The sequence below is a fragment of the Trichomycterus rosablanca genome, chromosome 6 (genome assembly GCF_030014385.1).
Source record: "Trichomycterus rosablanca isolate fTriRos1 chromosome 6, fTriRos1.hap1, whole genome shotgun sequence".
Classification (NCBI taxonomy): Eukaryota; Metazoa; Chordata; class Actinopteri; order Siluriformes; family Trichomycteridae; genus Trichomycterus; species Trichomycterus rosablanca.
The window spans coordinates 4,260,488-4,276,162 of NC_085993.1; the positions used below are offsets into that span (position 1 = coordinate 4,260,488).

At 44.1% G+C, this 15,675-nt stretch overlaps 1 protein-coding gene across 10 annotated transcripts in view; it reads right to left on the reverse strand.

Annotated features, from left to right (window-relative positions):
• ptprfa (protein tyrosine phosphatase receptor type Fa) overlaps nucleotides 1–15,675 on the reverse strand; it is a 266,847-nt gene that overhangs the window by 11,637 nt on the left and 239,535 nt on the right. For all 10 annotated transcript variants that reach the window (XM_062997303.1, XM_062997302.1, XM_062997299.1 and 7 more), the window contains 6 exons: nucleotides 14,183–14,306; nucleotides 10,641–10,816; nucleotides 9,625–9,744; nucleotides 8,748–8,902; nucleotides 7,880–8,165; nucleotides 4,898–5,076 (listed from right to left, as the gene is read on the reverse strand). In XM_062997303.1, the coding sequence (XP_062853373.1) occupies nucleotides 4,898–5,076; nucleotides 7,880–8,165; nucleotides 8,748–8,902; nucleotides 9,625–9,744; nucleotides 10,641–10,816; nucleotides 14,183–14,306 (1,040 nt within the window). The remainder of the gene's footprint in view (nucleotides 1–4,897; nucleotides 5,077–7,879; nucleotides 8,166–8,747; nucleotides 8,903–9,624; nucleotides 9,745–10,640; nucleotides 10,817–14,182; nucleotides 14,307–15,675) is intronic.

Genomic DNA, 15,675 nt, shown 5'->3' on the forward strand with positions numbered 1-15,675 from the left:
AACTAAGCTATAATCAGGTGTCCACAAACTTTTGGTTGTATAGTTTAGTAGATAGAGTTAATTCATGTTAATATTTACTGCACAGGACACTATAATTAATTATATTACATATAACGTCTATATATTTATTCACCTACACGGTATTGTGCAGTAATACTAGTCTGTCTGTCTGTCTGTCTGTCTGTCTGTCTGTCTATCTATCTATCTATCTATCTATCTATCTATCTATCTATCTGTCTTTTTGTCTGTCTGTCTGTCTGTCTGTCTGTCTGTCTGTCTGTCTGTCTATCTATCTTTCTATCTGTCGTCTGTCTGTCTGTCTGTCTACCTACCTACCTACATGTCTGTCTGTCTATCTGTCTGTCTGTCTGTCTACATATCTGTCTGTCTGTCTGTCTGTCTGTCTATCTATCTATCTATCTATCTATCTATCTATCTATCTGTCTTTCTGTCTGTCTGTCTATCTATATGTCTATTTGTCTGTATGTCTGTCTGTCTGTCCGTCCGTCCGTCCGTCCGTCCGTCCATCCATCCATCCACCTGTCTGTCTGTCTATCTATCTATCTATCTATCTATCTATCTATCTATCTATCTATCTATCTATCTATCTATCTATCTATCTATCTATCTATCTATCTATCTATCGTTTATGTTAGGTGGATGTAGTTACTCAGTTTGAGCAGCAGTGGGCACTGTGGAACTGCAGCACTGATCACACACACTGGGGCTCCGTTTTATGATCTGCTGTGGGGGCAAATCTGAATCTGTGATGTGTTTCACTACAGCTGATGTCATCTATTCTCATCTCTTCTCCTCTCCCAGAGATACGGGCATCAAAAACAAAATGAAGAGAGGGTAACAACACAGGAGGAGGAGGAGGAGGAGGTACACAGTGTTCCTCTAACCACAAATGTGCTCGATCAGCCAGGACGGGTTCGGTGTGGGTTTGTTCCTGTATGGTTGGTTCAGATCTTCTGCGCTGTGTGCGACAGGAATGACGAGGTGAAAGCTGTCCACACCTAAAAATCATTTTAGACCCACTTGGCCACAGAGGTGAGGCCATATATTCCATGGCTTTAGGGTCACTGGAGGGTGGGTCAACATTAAAGGTCAACACGATGCTAACGACGAGCAGTGTGTAGTAATGATCTGCATTCTGATTGGTTGAAATTATTTTATTCCATTTATTGTTTATAAAGATTTATGATACAATAGCAACGTGATCACTTAGAGCCCACATTGAATGACCCGGAATACCCACAAGCAGGGCGCCAGAGCACTATGGGCACCAAATTGCATTTTATAAAATTACAATTATCACTGAATACAATTCAAGCAATATTTTAAGGGCTCTGCTTAGGGGCCCAACAGCGGCAACTTGGCAGTGATGGGCTTGAACCAGAAACCTTTTGTTTATTCGTCCAAAATCTTAACAGCTGTGGGGTGCTAGACCTGCTGTGACCCTCATCAGGACGAATTAGTTTTTCACAGTGAATGAATAAATAAACGGTTCTATTAAAGATGAAAAAGAAAGAAAAAACATCCAGTCCTGCCGTCTGCTGTGGGGAAGTTAATGCGGCTAATGGTGCGCGCACACACACACACACACACACACACACACACACACACACACCTCACTCAGGTGAGAAGGTCCTTTGAGCTTCATTAAGCAACTGGAAGTTAAATTGAAGCCGGAGCAAGCCAACAACAACAACACACACACACACACACACACACACACACACACGTAAACAAACCCATCAAGCTAAAAGCTAGTAAAAGCGCTTCATTTCAAACAGAGCTGCTAATAATTATTTAGCTTTAAGAGACACGCGTCTGATCATTAGTCTGATTGAAGAAGCGCTGAGGGAACCATCAGACTCCAAACACATCAGTAACATCTGAAAAAGTAAAAAAAACAGGGTTCACTCGTGGATCAGTTGACGACTCTTCTGGATTCAGTTATTCCTCAAATAATTGCGTTCTTTGTGGCTAGAACACCTAAAAATTTTCTTTTTTATGTAGATGTATAAAATACAGAGGAACTTCGATTTAACAGACCTCCATTTAACAGATTTCAGATTTAACGGACACAATCTGGAAAACCGAATGTCCGACCGATTGTTTATAATTCCCAAGAGAAGCGTCCCAAGACCAGCAGTTCAGAAATTGTCCGCTAGCCAGCGCACGTCTCTCTGTTTACATGAGTGATAGGCTTAATTTTGTGAGGAGGCTTTCTTTGTTCTCGCCTTTTTCATGTTTTATGCTTCATTTTTGCAGTTCTAGTGCTCAGTTATGTACCAGCAGAGCTTCAGACTCAGAATAATAGAAACTCTGAATCCCCACTATACAAAACATTTCCTCCACCACACAAGGTAAATGAAATTTCTCCCCAGTAGTAAAGTACAACAGTTTTATTTATTTACAACATTTATTTACAAGTTTTACTTTACATATTTACACCAATCAGCCATAACATTAAAACCACCTCCTTGTTTCTATGCTCACTGTCCATTTTATCAGCTCCACTTACCATATAAGCACTTTGTAGTTCTACAATTACTGACTGTAGTCCATCTGTTTCTCTACATGCTTTGTTAGCCCCCTTTCATGCTGTTCTTCAATGGTCAGGACCCCCACAGGACCCCCACAGAGCAGGTATTTAGGTGGTGGATCATTATCAGCACTGCAGTGACACTGACATGGTGGTGGTGTGTTAGTGTGTGTTGTGCTGGTATGAGTGGATCAGACACAGCAGCGCTGCTGGAGTTTTTAAATACCTCAGTGTCACTGCTGGACTGAGAATAGTCCCCCGTGGGCTGCATCCTGTGAGCACTATTGAAGGTCTAGAAGATGACCAACTCAAACAGCAGCAATAGATGAGCGATCGTCTCTGACTTTACATCTACAAGGTGGACCAACTAGGTAGGAGTGTCTAATAGAGTGGACAGTGAGTGGACACGGTATTTAAAAACTCCAGCAGCGCTGCTGTGTCTGATCCACTCATACCAGCACAACACACACTAACACACCACCACCATGTCAGTGTCACTGCAGTACTGAGAATGATCCACCACCCAAATAATACCTGCTCTGTAGTGGTCCTGTGGGGGTCCTGACCATTGAAGAACAGGGTGAAAGCAGATTAAAAAGATATGTAGAGAAACAGATGAACTACAGTCAGTAATTGTAGAACTATAAAGTGCTTCTATATGGTAAGTGGAGCTGATAAAATGGACAGTGAGTGTAGAAACCAGGAGGTGGTTTTAATGTTTTGGCTGATCAGTGTACACGTCTATTTACGTTGTTTATTTTACTGTTAATCGTATGTGCATGTTTAGCACTTTTGTGGACCTTAGTGCTGTGTTTTGCATATATTTTCGCACCCACTGGAAAAACCTCGCAGACTGATGACGTCACATCGCTTCTCTTAACATGCAACATGATTCTCTGTGCCAATTTTTTTTCTATTGTCTATTTATGCATTAAGCCCCAGTTTCCACCCAACCTAGTCGTATCTAATTACCCGACTGTATTTCATTTTTACTGCTGCAGACCTCCACTCCCCTCACACACTCCCCTCCAACACATGTGCAGCAGCGATCGCTTCTTTTCCCCTACACAAGGCAGGTTCATATAAGGATCTGTATCGCGCACAAAGAGTCACGCACCGATTCCCATTATTGCCCGTCTCTGTGCAGGTTCCATCGATCAGCCGGCACAGGTCATAATTGCAGCAGTAATGAGAAATCCCAACTGCCATCCCTCCTCTGGAGAGCCAGTTATAGTCTGTGTAAGTGCCCTACAGGCTGATAGCAGAGCTGAGATTTAAAGATGCTGTGTCTCCCAGAACAGTCTCAAGAGCATTGAGGAGATACCAGGACACAGACCGTTACATGAGGAGAGCAGGACAGGGCCGTAGAAGGGCATCAACACTGCAGCAGGAGCGGTATCTGCTCCTTTGTGTCAGGAGAAACAGGCGGAGCACTGCCAGAGCCCTACAAAGTCACCGCCAGCGGGCTACTGGTTTGCATGTTTCTGAACAAACTGTCAGAAACAGACTCCATTAGGGTAACAAGAGAGCCCAAGTTCGAAATGCGTGTTCTACCACTGCACCACGCGAGTGCCTGGCTGTGCCAAATCTGTGCCAAATTTTGACACAAGGTCTTGTTCCTTCTCCACATTGGTATTTAAAGTGACCATGTTACCTATTTATTATTATTTTTTTTAATGCATTTTCTCCCCTTTTTCTCCCCCTGAGCAGCAAGCCGTATGCATCTCGCCACCCACACATTGACGAGTGTTGCGCCACCTAGCATTGCGTCCGGAGAGACTCACCCTAACAGCACTCCTTCCTCATCTCCGTGTAGGCGCCTCTAATCAGCCAGCAGAGGTCGTAACCCGCCCATCTGAACAACAGGCCAATCATTGTTCATATAGCCGCTCAGCCTCGGCCGGTAAGGCAGAGCTGGATTCGATACAGCGTACTTGAGATCCAGCCCCGGTTGCAGCGTGTGTTTTTACCACCGCGCCACCTGAGCGGCGTTACCTATTTTTTAAGACAAACCACTGGTCTGTGGTTGGGACCACAGTGGCTTTAATTACTACGAAATATAAGAAGCTTGGCATAGCCTCAAACCTTCCTAGAGGTGGCATTCGGGCAAGATGTTTGGTGACAAATGGGCACTGCACATAGCCCAGTGGCTAATTGGTGGTGGTGGTGGCAACAGCATCACTGACAGGGACAGTGGTAAGAAGCGCGGGATGGATAAAAGCAGACAAATGCCCACAACCTTAGACTGGCATTAACAGCATGAACAATCAAACCTATTGCTTCAGTGGGATGATCTAGCTTCTGTTGAGAAGAGTACCAACACACACATACACACACACACACCTGTATCCATCGATAAAACTGCCGTTGATGTAGTCGGACCCCTCCACCCCTCTGATGGGCTGCAGGCACACTCGGCTGGACTCGTAGGGCATGATGTTGACCAGGCGATTCTTGAACTTGTTGCATGGCAGGTTGGCGCTGATGAACCTGGACGTGTGTGCTTTAGAGTTTGCCAGTTTCTATGAGAAGAGAGAAAGAAGACGGTTACCACACTTCATTATGTTAGCAGATATTCACAGTGAGATCAGATCAGTTATGTGGCTAAAAAAGTTTGGGGGGGAGGGGGGTTGGCAGGGATGGACTGGCCATCGGGAGGGTCGGGAGTTTTCCCGGTGGGCCGCTCTGTATGTGGGCCGCTGAGAGAGTGAAAAATAAATTCTGTTTTAAATATTCCTGAATAATAATCCTGAAGTGTGCATTGGCCCACCACAGTATCCTCACTGCATGTCCATTGGCCAATCACAGAAATGTCCCTCCCCCAGGATTAATCGTAATCACAACCACCGGTACAAAAACTATGAATGAGTGCGAGATGGAGAAAGGGTCGAAAAAGCGTACAGGAGGTGCAGAAAAAGCCTGTGATAAAAAACAGAAAAAGCTGCAAGCAGATGCAGAAAAGTGCAGGAAACTGGACAACCTGTTTGGCAGTGAGGAACTACAGCATAGTCAAAGAGCAAAAGGAAAAGTTAGTGTTCGGTGACTCTGCTTCGTTAGTAACGCCGTTTAAGAAGAGACTGTGGGCCCATCTCAAATGTCGCCTATGCCCTACTTAGGGTACTTCCTAACAGTACAAAACATTTCTTTTAACAGTCGCTGAATGATTAATAAGTAGTTATCTAAGCTACTGTTGGATATCAGGGGCTTTAAACCAGCCGTTTTAAGGACGATTTTTGTAAAAGTTCTATGATATCATGTCCAACATAGTGCACTACATAGGGCGGTGGATATAATTTGAGATGGTACCATTAGTCTCTGCTCTTCAGAAAAAGTAAACACTATCTTGTCCTCTATAATACAGAAAGGAAAATGCAGCTGTTCAGGACATTTTTAGAGTGATTATGTGCATAGCTCACATGGTTAATTTCACTTGTCAACATATAAAGTATTTATTTTTTTGCTCATCGGAGCAATGCACCAATTTGGAACAAACGTGAATCGCGTGTGAATAAAAGTGCGAAAAAAGCATATTTACCAGTGTTAAAGGTTTAATGAAAGAAAGGTTTAATTTTATTTCTTGCGGTTTAATGAGACAGAATGGGGAAATCCAATAGAACCATTTAAGAAATTGTAAATTTGATGTGTGTGATAGATGGATAGAACTATTAATCCCAAAGGAAAGTGTTGGAAATATTTATATATTTGTTTGTAGTTATTTTTTTATTATTTTAATTTTTATTATAGTGAGTTATTAACTTTAGTAATAAGATAGATGAAAACTATTAATATAAATCATCTAACATTTGATTATGGGTGATATGTGTGGCGCGATGTGCTTGTAGTGGGCTGGTCAAGAAAAAAGTCCAGGGCTGAATTTTGTTCCCAGTCCAGCCCTGGGGGTTGGCATCTTGTCCCCTTTTCTCCAAAGTGCATAGTGCCCAGTTCATAACACACATGGCACCAGTCCATCGCAGGGGAGACACACACACACACACACACACACACACACACACACATTCACCTATAGGGCAATTCAGTGTCTCCAAATCACCTCACATGCATGTTTTTGGACTGTGGGAGGAAACCGGAGCTCCGGAGGAAACCCACGCAGACACGGGGAGAACATGCAAACTCCGCACAGAAAGGACCCGGACCGCATCGCCTGGGAATCGAACCCAGGACCTTCTTGCTGTGAGGCGACAGTGCTACCCACCGAGCCACAGTGCCGCCTCACTGAATAAAATCCAAGCAATATTTTAAGGGCTCTGCTCAGGGGCCCAACTTGGCAGTGATGGGCTTGAACCTTGCCAAGTCTTTGGGGGGAATAGGGGGTTGGCATCTTGTCCCCTTTTCTCTTAATTGCATCTTGCCCAGTTCATAACGCACATGGGATCTGTGCCCTATGTACGACACCCATGTTGGACCAGGAGGGCCAAAGAGCTTTAACACGTATGGAGTACTCCTCCACCGCTCGTACCTGGTGTCTCGACCAGACAGTTGGTGTAGGTGTTGATACACGCCCCCTTGTGGCACATGCCAATACAAGCTGAAATGAGGACATTGGGACTAAAGATGTATGTGGTCAGAAGTATGTGGACACTTTCCAAATTGTTAAGTTAAATTGTTTCAGCCACACCCACTGCTAACAGATGTATCAGATTTCTTTTCATTTAATTTCATTTTCATGTTTTACCATGGCTGTATTCTGGTCAGGGATGCAGTGGGTCCACTTTCCCCGAAATTACTGAGCACAATATGGTAACACCCCCAAAACAAGATGCTGATCCATTGCAGGAACTCCTATACCTCCTATATCTCCTCTTCCCTTTCAGACACCTGTCCGGCCCATACCCCCTTTAGGGATTTAAACCCTTAATTTAGCGCTGTGCCACCCAAGCGCCTGTGTATGAAATTAATAATAACACAAATAAATTACTGTGCCAACAGTTTGGGGAAGGCCCTTTTCTGTTCTAGCATGACTGGTCTTTTATGCACAGAATGAGGAACATCAGTGGCCTGCATAAAGCCATGGCATCAACACTATCAAACACCTTTGGGATGAATTGGAATATCAACTGTGAGCATGGCATTTTTCCCAACGTCAGGGCTCAGGCTTACAAATGCTTTTTAATGGAATGGGCACAAATTCCAACATGAATGCTCCAAAAAATTTTGGAAAGCCCTCCAAGAAGAGTGGAGGCTGTTATAGTTGCAAAAGCAGAGAGCAAATCCCTGCTTTTGTGTCTACACGTGCTTATCAGTAGTGTGTGTGTTGCTTATCACTGGTATTAGTGTGTACATTAGTGTGTGTGTCCCGGTGCTGACCTTGAACTCCAGCTCCATGGCGGTGACGGTCTCGCCGGGCGCGGTCAGGGTGAGTTTCTGTAGGTGCGTGTACAGGCTGCGGGCGGGGACCTCGGTGTGGGCGCAGGCGGCCGCCTCCAGCAGCGCGTCGTGAATGAAGATGTACTGATCCTCCGTCTGCACCATGTAGTTCCTCTGGGAGCGCATCAGGGTCACGTGACCGTACACGTCCACCGCCTGCTCGTGCTTCATCCGCTCCAGCATGGCGTCGATCACGATGAAGCAGCCCGTCCTGCCCACGCCCGCGCTGAAACAGAGATACACACCAGATAAATGTACATTAGGACAGTTAGGAAGGGGCTCTGAATATATTTCTAAATCTCTAGGACTCTACTGAACCACAGTAAGAGCCATTCTCTCTGAATATGGAATGGAGCAGCCCGTTTTGCCCACACCCGCACTAAAACAGAGATACACACACATATCAGACAAGTGTATGTACATGTAGTCATGCAGTCAGGAACGGGCTCTGAAAATATTCAGTGGAGTCTCTAGGACTCCACTGAACCACAGTGAGAGCAATTCTCTCTGAATAAAGGAAACTGCAACAAACCATCCAAAGACTCACATAAAAATAATAACAAAGTACCTAAAGTGCTGCAAATGTTTCTAACTTCAGCCTAGGTCAGTGCTAATGACTCCATGAGCTGGAAGCTTGCTGGTTATTGGTTATTAGTTCTAATAATATATATTTGTATATACTTAAATATAAAGAATATATTATTATATATGGACTATATACTTACATATTCCAACCTAATAATTTGGAGCAGCCAATAAACCTACCAGCATGTTTTTTTGGGGTATGTTACACAGAAGGTGTGTTTACCTGCAGTGCACCACCATGGGTCCGGCGTCAGGGGGGTTACAGGATTTGACTCTGCGCATGAAGGACAGGATTGGGGTGGGGTACTCGGGAACCCCGTGATCCGGCCACGCCATGAACTGGAACTGTCTCAGCTCCCTCTTCTCACTGGAACCAGTCTGTAACACACACACACACACACACACACACACACACACACATTTATTTTAAGTTTGAATTGTGATAGCTCAGTGATTAAGGTACTTGACTAGTGATCAGAAGATTACTGGTTCAAGCCCCACCTATGCCAAGTTGTCACTGTTGGGCCCCCTGAGCAAGGCCCTTAACCCTCAATTGCTCAAAATGGTGTTCAGTCATAATTGTAAGTCGCTTTGGATAAAAGCATCTCAATGCCAAAAATGTAAATGTATTGGTCCACCATTGTAGTTCAGTCAGCATTTTAGCCATTAGTACCCTGAGGGGTAGAGCTGTGGGTTCCCAAATAGAACATTGTGGGTTCGAATTCTGGCTCTGCAAATGCAGCCACTGTTGGGCCCTTAAGCAAAGCCTCTAACCCTCTCGGCTCCAGGGGCCCCACACAATGGCTGCAACTGCGCTCTGACTTCCAAAGAAGCTAAGATTATATACGTATAAAGAATTTCATTACACTGCACATGTGAACATGTATATATGACACATATAGACGTCCCATCTGCTCTGGATTATCTGTCCAATATGCTAATGCACCACCAATCAGAGCTCAAGCTCCTAACAGTGCTATCAACCGGGCCGAGGGTCTAACAGGAACAGTTGGCTGTGTCTGAGGGAGGGAGGAAGGTTGACTAGATTCATTACTGTGGTTGGAAATAAGTAGTGGTGTAGTGTGTGATGTGGCCTGTACCTTGTAGAGTGTAAAGGTCCTGACGCTGTAGGTGGCGAGCTCCACCGTATCCAGCAGTGTGACCTGGATCATCCCGTACGTCTCCGTCCCCCGACTCGGCCAGTACTGATCACACTTCACCTGCATGCCAAACATTCAGTACAACATTCAGTACAGAGCCTCAGACAGACAAGTGCTGGTGAGTTAAAACAGAACGTGTACAGTACACACTACAGTATATGGCCAAAAGTATTCGGACACCTGACCATGAGCTTGTTGGCCATCACATTTCAATAGCAAATGGTATTAAAATAGAGTGACCTCTATGTGATCTTTTCAGCCAGTTTTCTAAGAAGGCTTTTCACAAGATTTTGAAGTATGTCTGTGGGAATTCGTGCCTATTTACACTAATATATCTATTGTAACGGTGTAATTGCCATACAGAGAATACAGGGGACATGGTGTGATCCATGGTGTACATGTTCAAAGCTCTGTGTGAAAACCAGCAGTGGACCAGGGGTAAAGAAGCAGCTGGAAGGCACAGGGTAATTGGATATATCTAATTTGGGACAAAGTCATGGGGGGGGGGACTCAATAACATGAAGTGATTCAGGTCCTAAAGCAACAAGTCATTGTGTTTAAGGAAGTAACAGTAAAATAAACACCTTGATGTTCCTAGACTGGACTGAATTTTCTGTCCTGAACCATGGACATTAATATTAAAGGACGTTTCCACCCCTTTACTCTTTTATAAGGGGGTCCTAAAGAATTTAGGGGTGTGCTTGTGCCCATTCAGTCAAAAGAGAGGTTGTAATCCCAGGCACATATATGATCAAGAAGACACGGCGTGTATAACGTTCTGACTCATTTCGAAGATGGTCAGTGGGGTTGAGGTCAGCACTCGTCAATCACTCTGTTCACAGAGACACAGTCATGCTGGAACAAGACAGGCCCTTCAATTCTAATCATATCATTATTCATAGCGGGGGCAGATACTGATAAATGTTGTGTATTTGTGTATTAGTGCATCCACTCACTCGTGATTTCTCCTCCAGCCGAGTCATCATGACGATAGTGGAGCTCCTTTGCTCCCACACCATTCTCCAAAAATCACAGACGGTCTCAGGAAGAGGACCCTGCGTGGCGATGTAGGCGTTCTGCTTCCTGTAGCCGTCTATGTAGTTCGCGTTCATGTAGTCACTCCCCGGTATACCTGAGCACACACACACACATTTGCAGGGGTGTAGATAATTTGGGTTCTCTAGGGTATTTTAAGACTTGTGTAGTCTCGACCCTGTATTGAGTTGAATTATTCATGGTTTTTATTGAGGTTCACCTCCTTCTGAAAAACCGCCTGAGCGAATAGCTCATTAGTTTAGTTCACCAGTTTATTTTATAAACGATTGCAAGGATTTTTCTCATCATTTTTATTTATGCATTTTCTCCATTTTTCTCCCGATTTAGCACAGCCAATCAGTCGCCTGCCCCAAGCCCCCTCCAATGTATGCGCAGTCCCTCCCTTCTTATTCGCTCATACTTTGGTGGATTCGCACCTGAGGCCAGATATCTTTTATGGTCTTCCACGTCGTTGCACAGCGTTTGAAGACCCCGTCCATTTATTAGTCTGTTTCTTTCCCACCCAGCAGACTGTCTGCTGCGGGCATTGCCAATTGTGCCTGCTAGAGGGTGCCCAGATGACTGGTAGCAGAACTGAGATTCGAACTCGGACAGTTCAGAACCCCAGCGCTGGTGTGCTAGCAGAATATCCCACTGCGCACCTGGGCACAGATTGCAAGTAATTTAGGGGTTTCACCATCTACAGTCTATAACATTATTAAAAGATTCCAAACATTCAGAGGAATATTTGTGCATACAGTGTATCACGAAAGTGAGTACACCCCTCACATTTCTGCAAATATTTCATTATATCTTTTCATGGGACAACACTATAGACATGAAACTTGGATATAACTAAGAGTAGTCAGTGTACAACTTGTATAGCAGTGTAGATTTACTGTCTTCTGAAAATAACTCAACACACAGCCATTAATGTCTAAATAGCTGGCAACATAAGTGAGTACACCCCACAGTGAACATGTCCAAATTGTGCCTAAAGTGTCAATATTTTGTGTGACCACCATTATTATCACTGCCTTAACCCTCCTGGGCATGGAATTCACCAGAGCTGCACAGGTTGCTACTGGAATCCTCTTCCACTCCTCCGTGATGACATCACGGAGCTGGTGGATGTTAGACACCTTAAACTCCTCCACCTTCCACTTGAGGATGCGCCACAGGTGCTCAATTGGGTTTAGTCCATCACCTTTACCTTCAGCTTCCTCAGCAAGGCAGTTGTCATCTTGGAGGTTGTGTTTGGGGTCGTTATCCTGTTGGAAAACTGCCATGAGGCCCAGTTTTCGAAGGGAGGGGATCATGCTCTGTTTCAGAATGTCACAGTACATGTTGGAATTCATGTTTCCCTCAATGAACTGCAGCTCCCCAGTGCCAGCAACACTCATGCAGCCCAAGACCATGATGCTACCACCACCATGCTTGACTGTAGGCAAGATACAGTTGTCTTGGTACTTCTCACCAGGGCGCCGCCACACATGCTGGACACCATCTGAGCCAAACAAGTTTATCTTGGTCTCGTCAGACCACAGGGCATTCCAGTAATCCATGTTCTTGGACTGCTTGTCTTCAGCAAACTGTTTGCTGGCTTTCTTGTGCGTCAGCTTCCTTCTGGGATGACGACCATGCAGACCGAGTTGATGCAGTGTGCGGCGTATGGTCTGAGCACTGACAGGCTGACCTCCCACGTCTTCAACCTCTGCAGCAATGCTGGCAGCACTCATGTGTCTATTTTTTAAAGCCAACCTCTGGATATGACGCCGAACACGTGGACTCAACTTCTTTGGTCGACCCTGGCGAAGCCTGTTCCGAGTGGAACCTGTCCTGGAAAACCGCTGTATGACCTTGGCCACCATGCTGTAGCTCAGTTTCAGGGTGTTAGCAATCTTCTTATAGCCCAGGCCATCTTTGTGGAGAGCAACAATTCTATTTCTCACATCCTCAGAGAGTTCTTTGCCATGAGGTGCCATGTTGAATATCCAGTGGCCAGTATGAGAGAATTGTACCCAAAACACCAAATTTAACAGCCCTGCTCCCCATTTACACCTGGGACCTTGACACATGACACCAGGGAGGGACAACGACACATTTGGGCACAATTTGGACATGTTCACTGTGGGGTGTACTCACTTATGTTGCCAGCTATTTAGACATTAATGGCTGTGTGTTGAGTTATTTTCAGAAGACAGTAAATCTACACTGCTATACAAGCTGTACACTGACTACTCTAAGTTATATCCAAGTTTCATGTCTATAGTGTTGTCCCATGAAAAGATATAATGAAATATTTGCAGAAATGTGAGGGGTGTACTCACTTTCGTGATACACTGTACAGGGCAAGGCTGAAAGGCAATACTGAATGCCTGTGACCGTCTATCTTTTAGTCGGCTCTGCATTAAATACAGGTGTGCTTCTGTGATGAATAGAACCACATGGAATCGGAAATACTTCAGAAAAACCTCATCACACTCATCAACTGCTTACTGCAATTTCCTTCGGGATCAATAAAGTCTTATCTTATCTTATCTTATCTTATCAGTAAACCCAGTTTGTTGCAGCATCTACACATACATGTTAATTCTCTTTTACACAAAGCAGAAGCCAAATATCAACAACATCCAGAAACGGCGGCAACTTCTCTGGGTTCAAGCTCAACTGAGATGGATCGACACTAAGTAGCACCACATACTGAGGGGTACAGACACATTTTAGAGAAATGTGTTCCTCAGGAACTAGAGTCTGTTTACAGTAGAAGTCAGACATACATACACTGGCAGGGGATTTCTTATACCAAATGATTGGAACGTCTACACCAGGGGTGCCCAACACGTCGATCGCGAACTACCAGTCGATCGCACAGTGCACGCCTCATTCTAACAGGTCATTGTGATTGACATGAAATGTGGCCACTGTTTCTTTCATTTAAGGTTTGTTACCATAGCGGTGCCTCCACCTAGTTGGCATTTTCAGAAATGCAATTTATTACAGGTTATTATTATGGATGACCTGGTGCATGTACTCCCTGTGTCTGGGGGGCATTTCTCCGGGTTTGAAACCGTGCCAGTAGGTGTACTTGCTGCTCTCAGTTGCACCTGTATGTGTGAGTGAGTGGATAAATGAGTGTGTGATGCTTTGCGATGGTTCGACGCGCCCTGTCCAAGGTGTATTTTTGTCTTGCGCCCAGTGTTTGTGACACTGGACCCGTGCTTGCTCTGTATTGCTGGATATTAATATAAACAACTGAAGTGCATTTAAAATCAGATCGTGATGACCTGTCGACTGAAATAATAGATCTCAATAATCCCTAAATACATGAATTTCTTGTGTTCTACATGAATCAGATAATTTATAATACTAATAATAATAAAAATAATGACAGAAATTTAATCCATTCAGATTTACTGTCACTCACTCAATGTCACATATAAGAGAAAGTTGAAGTACGCACTGTCGACGGGTGTTAGGACGACTCTGGAGTGATCATAGGCGATGACATTGGCGTAGCGATTTTTGGGCTTGTTCACTTCGAGATTGGAGTGCTCCCAGGTAAACTGCTGCCCCGGCTCAATGGTCTGCGGAAAGAGGAATGAAACAAACACAGTTTAGATCCTTACTAATTAAAATACACTGAAACACGAGGGACTAATGATCTGGTCAGAAAAATAGATAAAGAGCGATAAATACAGTCTGAGCTGGGTGTAGATAACAGATAACCCGGTTAACACCCAACATTATGTGGGTTGCCCTTACTGGACTCATGTGGACCTGATGTGTTTACCTGCACTTTCCATCATTAGCTTACAGTTAACCAGCAGTGAACAATGAGGACGTTTGCTGGGATTCTCACTTTTCAACAAATCCAGTAAAAGACCAGTATGTACCAGCAGAAACCAGCTGATACTGGTCAGGATTATATTTCACATCTTTCTGAGGCCTTGAGAGGACCATCCAGCTAAAGGGCCTTTGACTAGATTAGTCAGTTCTATTATTTCCAACCTGCACTAAACTAAGCTTATAATATACGGTATATGGCCAAAAGTATGTGGACACCGCTCATTATTGAGTTTAGGTATTTCAGAAAGCTTAATGGCAGCACTGTAAGGAAAATATTTTCTGTTTCAGCAACCATATAGACATAGAGCCCTGATTTCATGACAATTAAACTGCCTTATGATGACATTGTTTTTCACCATCAGTGCCTGACCTTTCAAATGCTCGTTTTTTTTTTTAACAGAATGGCCACAAATCCAAACAAACAAAAAATAATCTTGTGGAACGGGTTTGCAAAAGAGTGGAGGCTGTTGTAGGGATGTTGTAGTCTAGTGGTTAAGGTACTGGACTAGTAATCAAGCCCCACTACTGCCAGGTTGCCACGCCTTGAGCAAGGCCCTCAACCTTCAGTTGCTTAGACTTTGGATAAAAGCGTCTGCTAAATGCCGAAAATGTAAATGTGAGGCTGTTAGAGCCATGATGATGGTAACCTCATGTTAACGCTAATGATGGACTAACATTATTAGGTGTCTACATACTTTTGGCCACTTCAGCACTAGGAGATGATCAGTGGCTGGCGGATATCCTAAAAGTAAACTGACGGAAAAAAACAACTCAATAAACGTATGAAAACCACCAGGGATTCCGAGTCTGGATTACTCGTATCTTTGTCGTATCTTTGTTCTATCTAAAGAGGAAAGTTAATTAGTAAAATGATCTAATTAGTTCAATGGATTGTTTATCGGCTTCTGCGGAAGACTTCAATTACAGAAAAAAGCCCCTGGATCCGGGATGTAAGAGGTTTTTCGGGCTTTAATTGATGCATTATCTGCAGTCCAGTTTATTGTGTTTTTAATGCTAATGGATTCACTGATGGAGCTGCTGGAGGACCATCATCTCTTCTTGTTTAAACAATCACATCCAAAGACATCAAGCTCTTCATCCCATCAG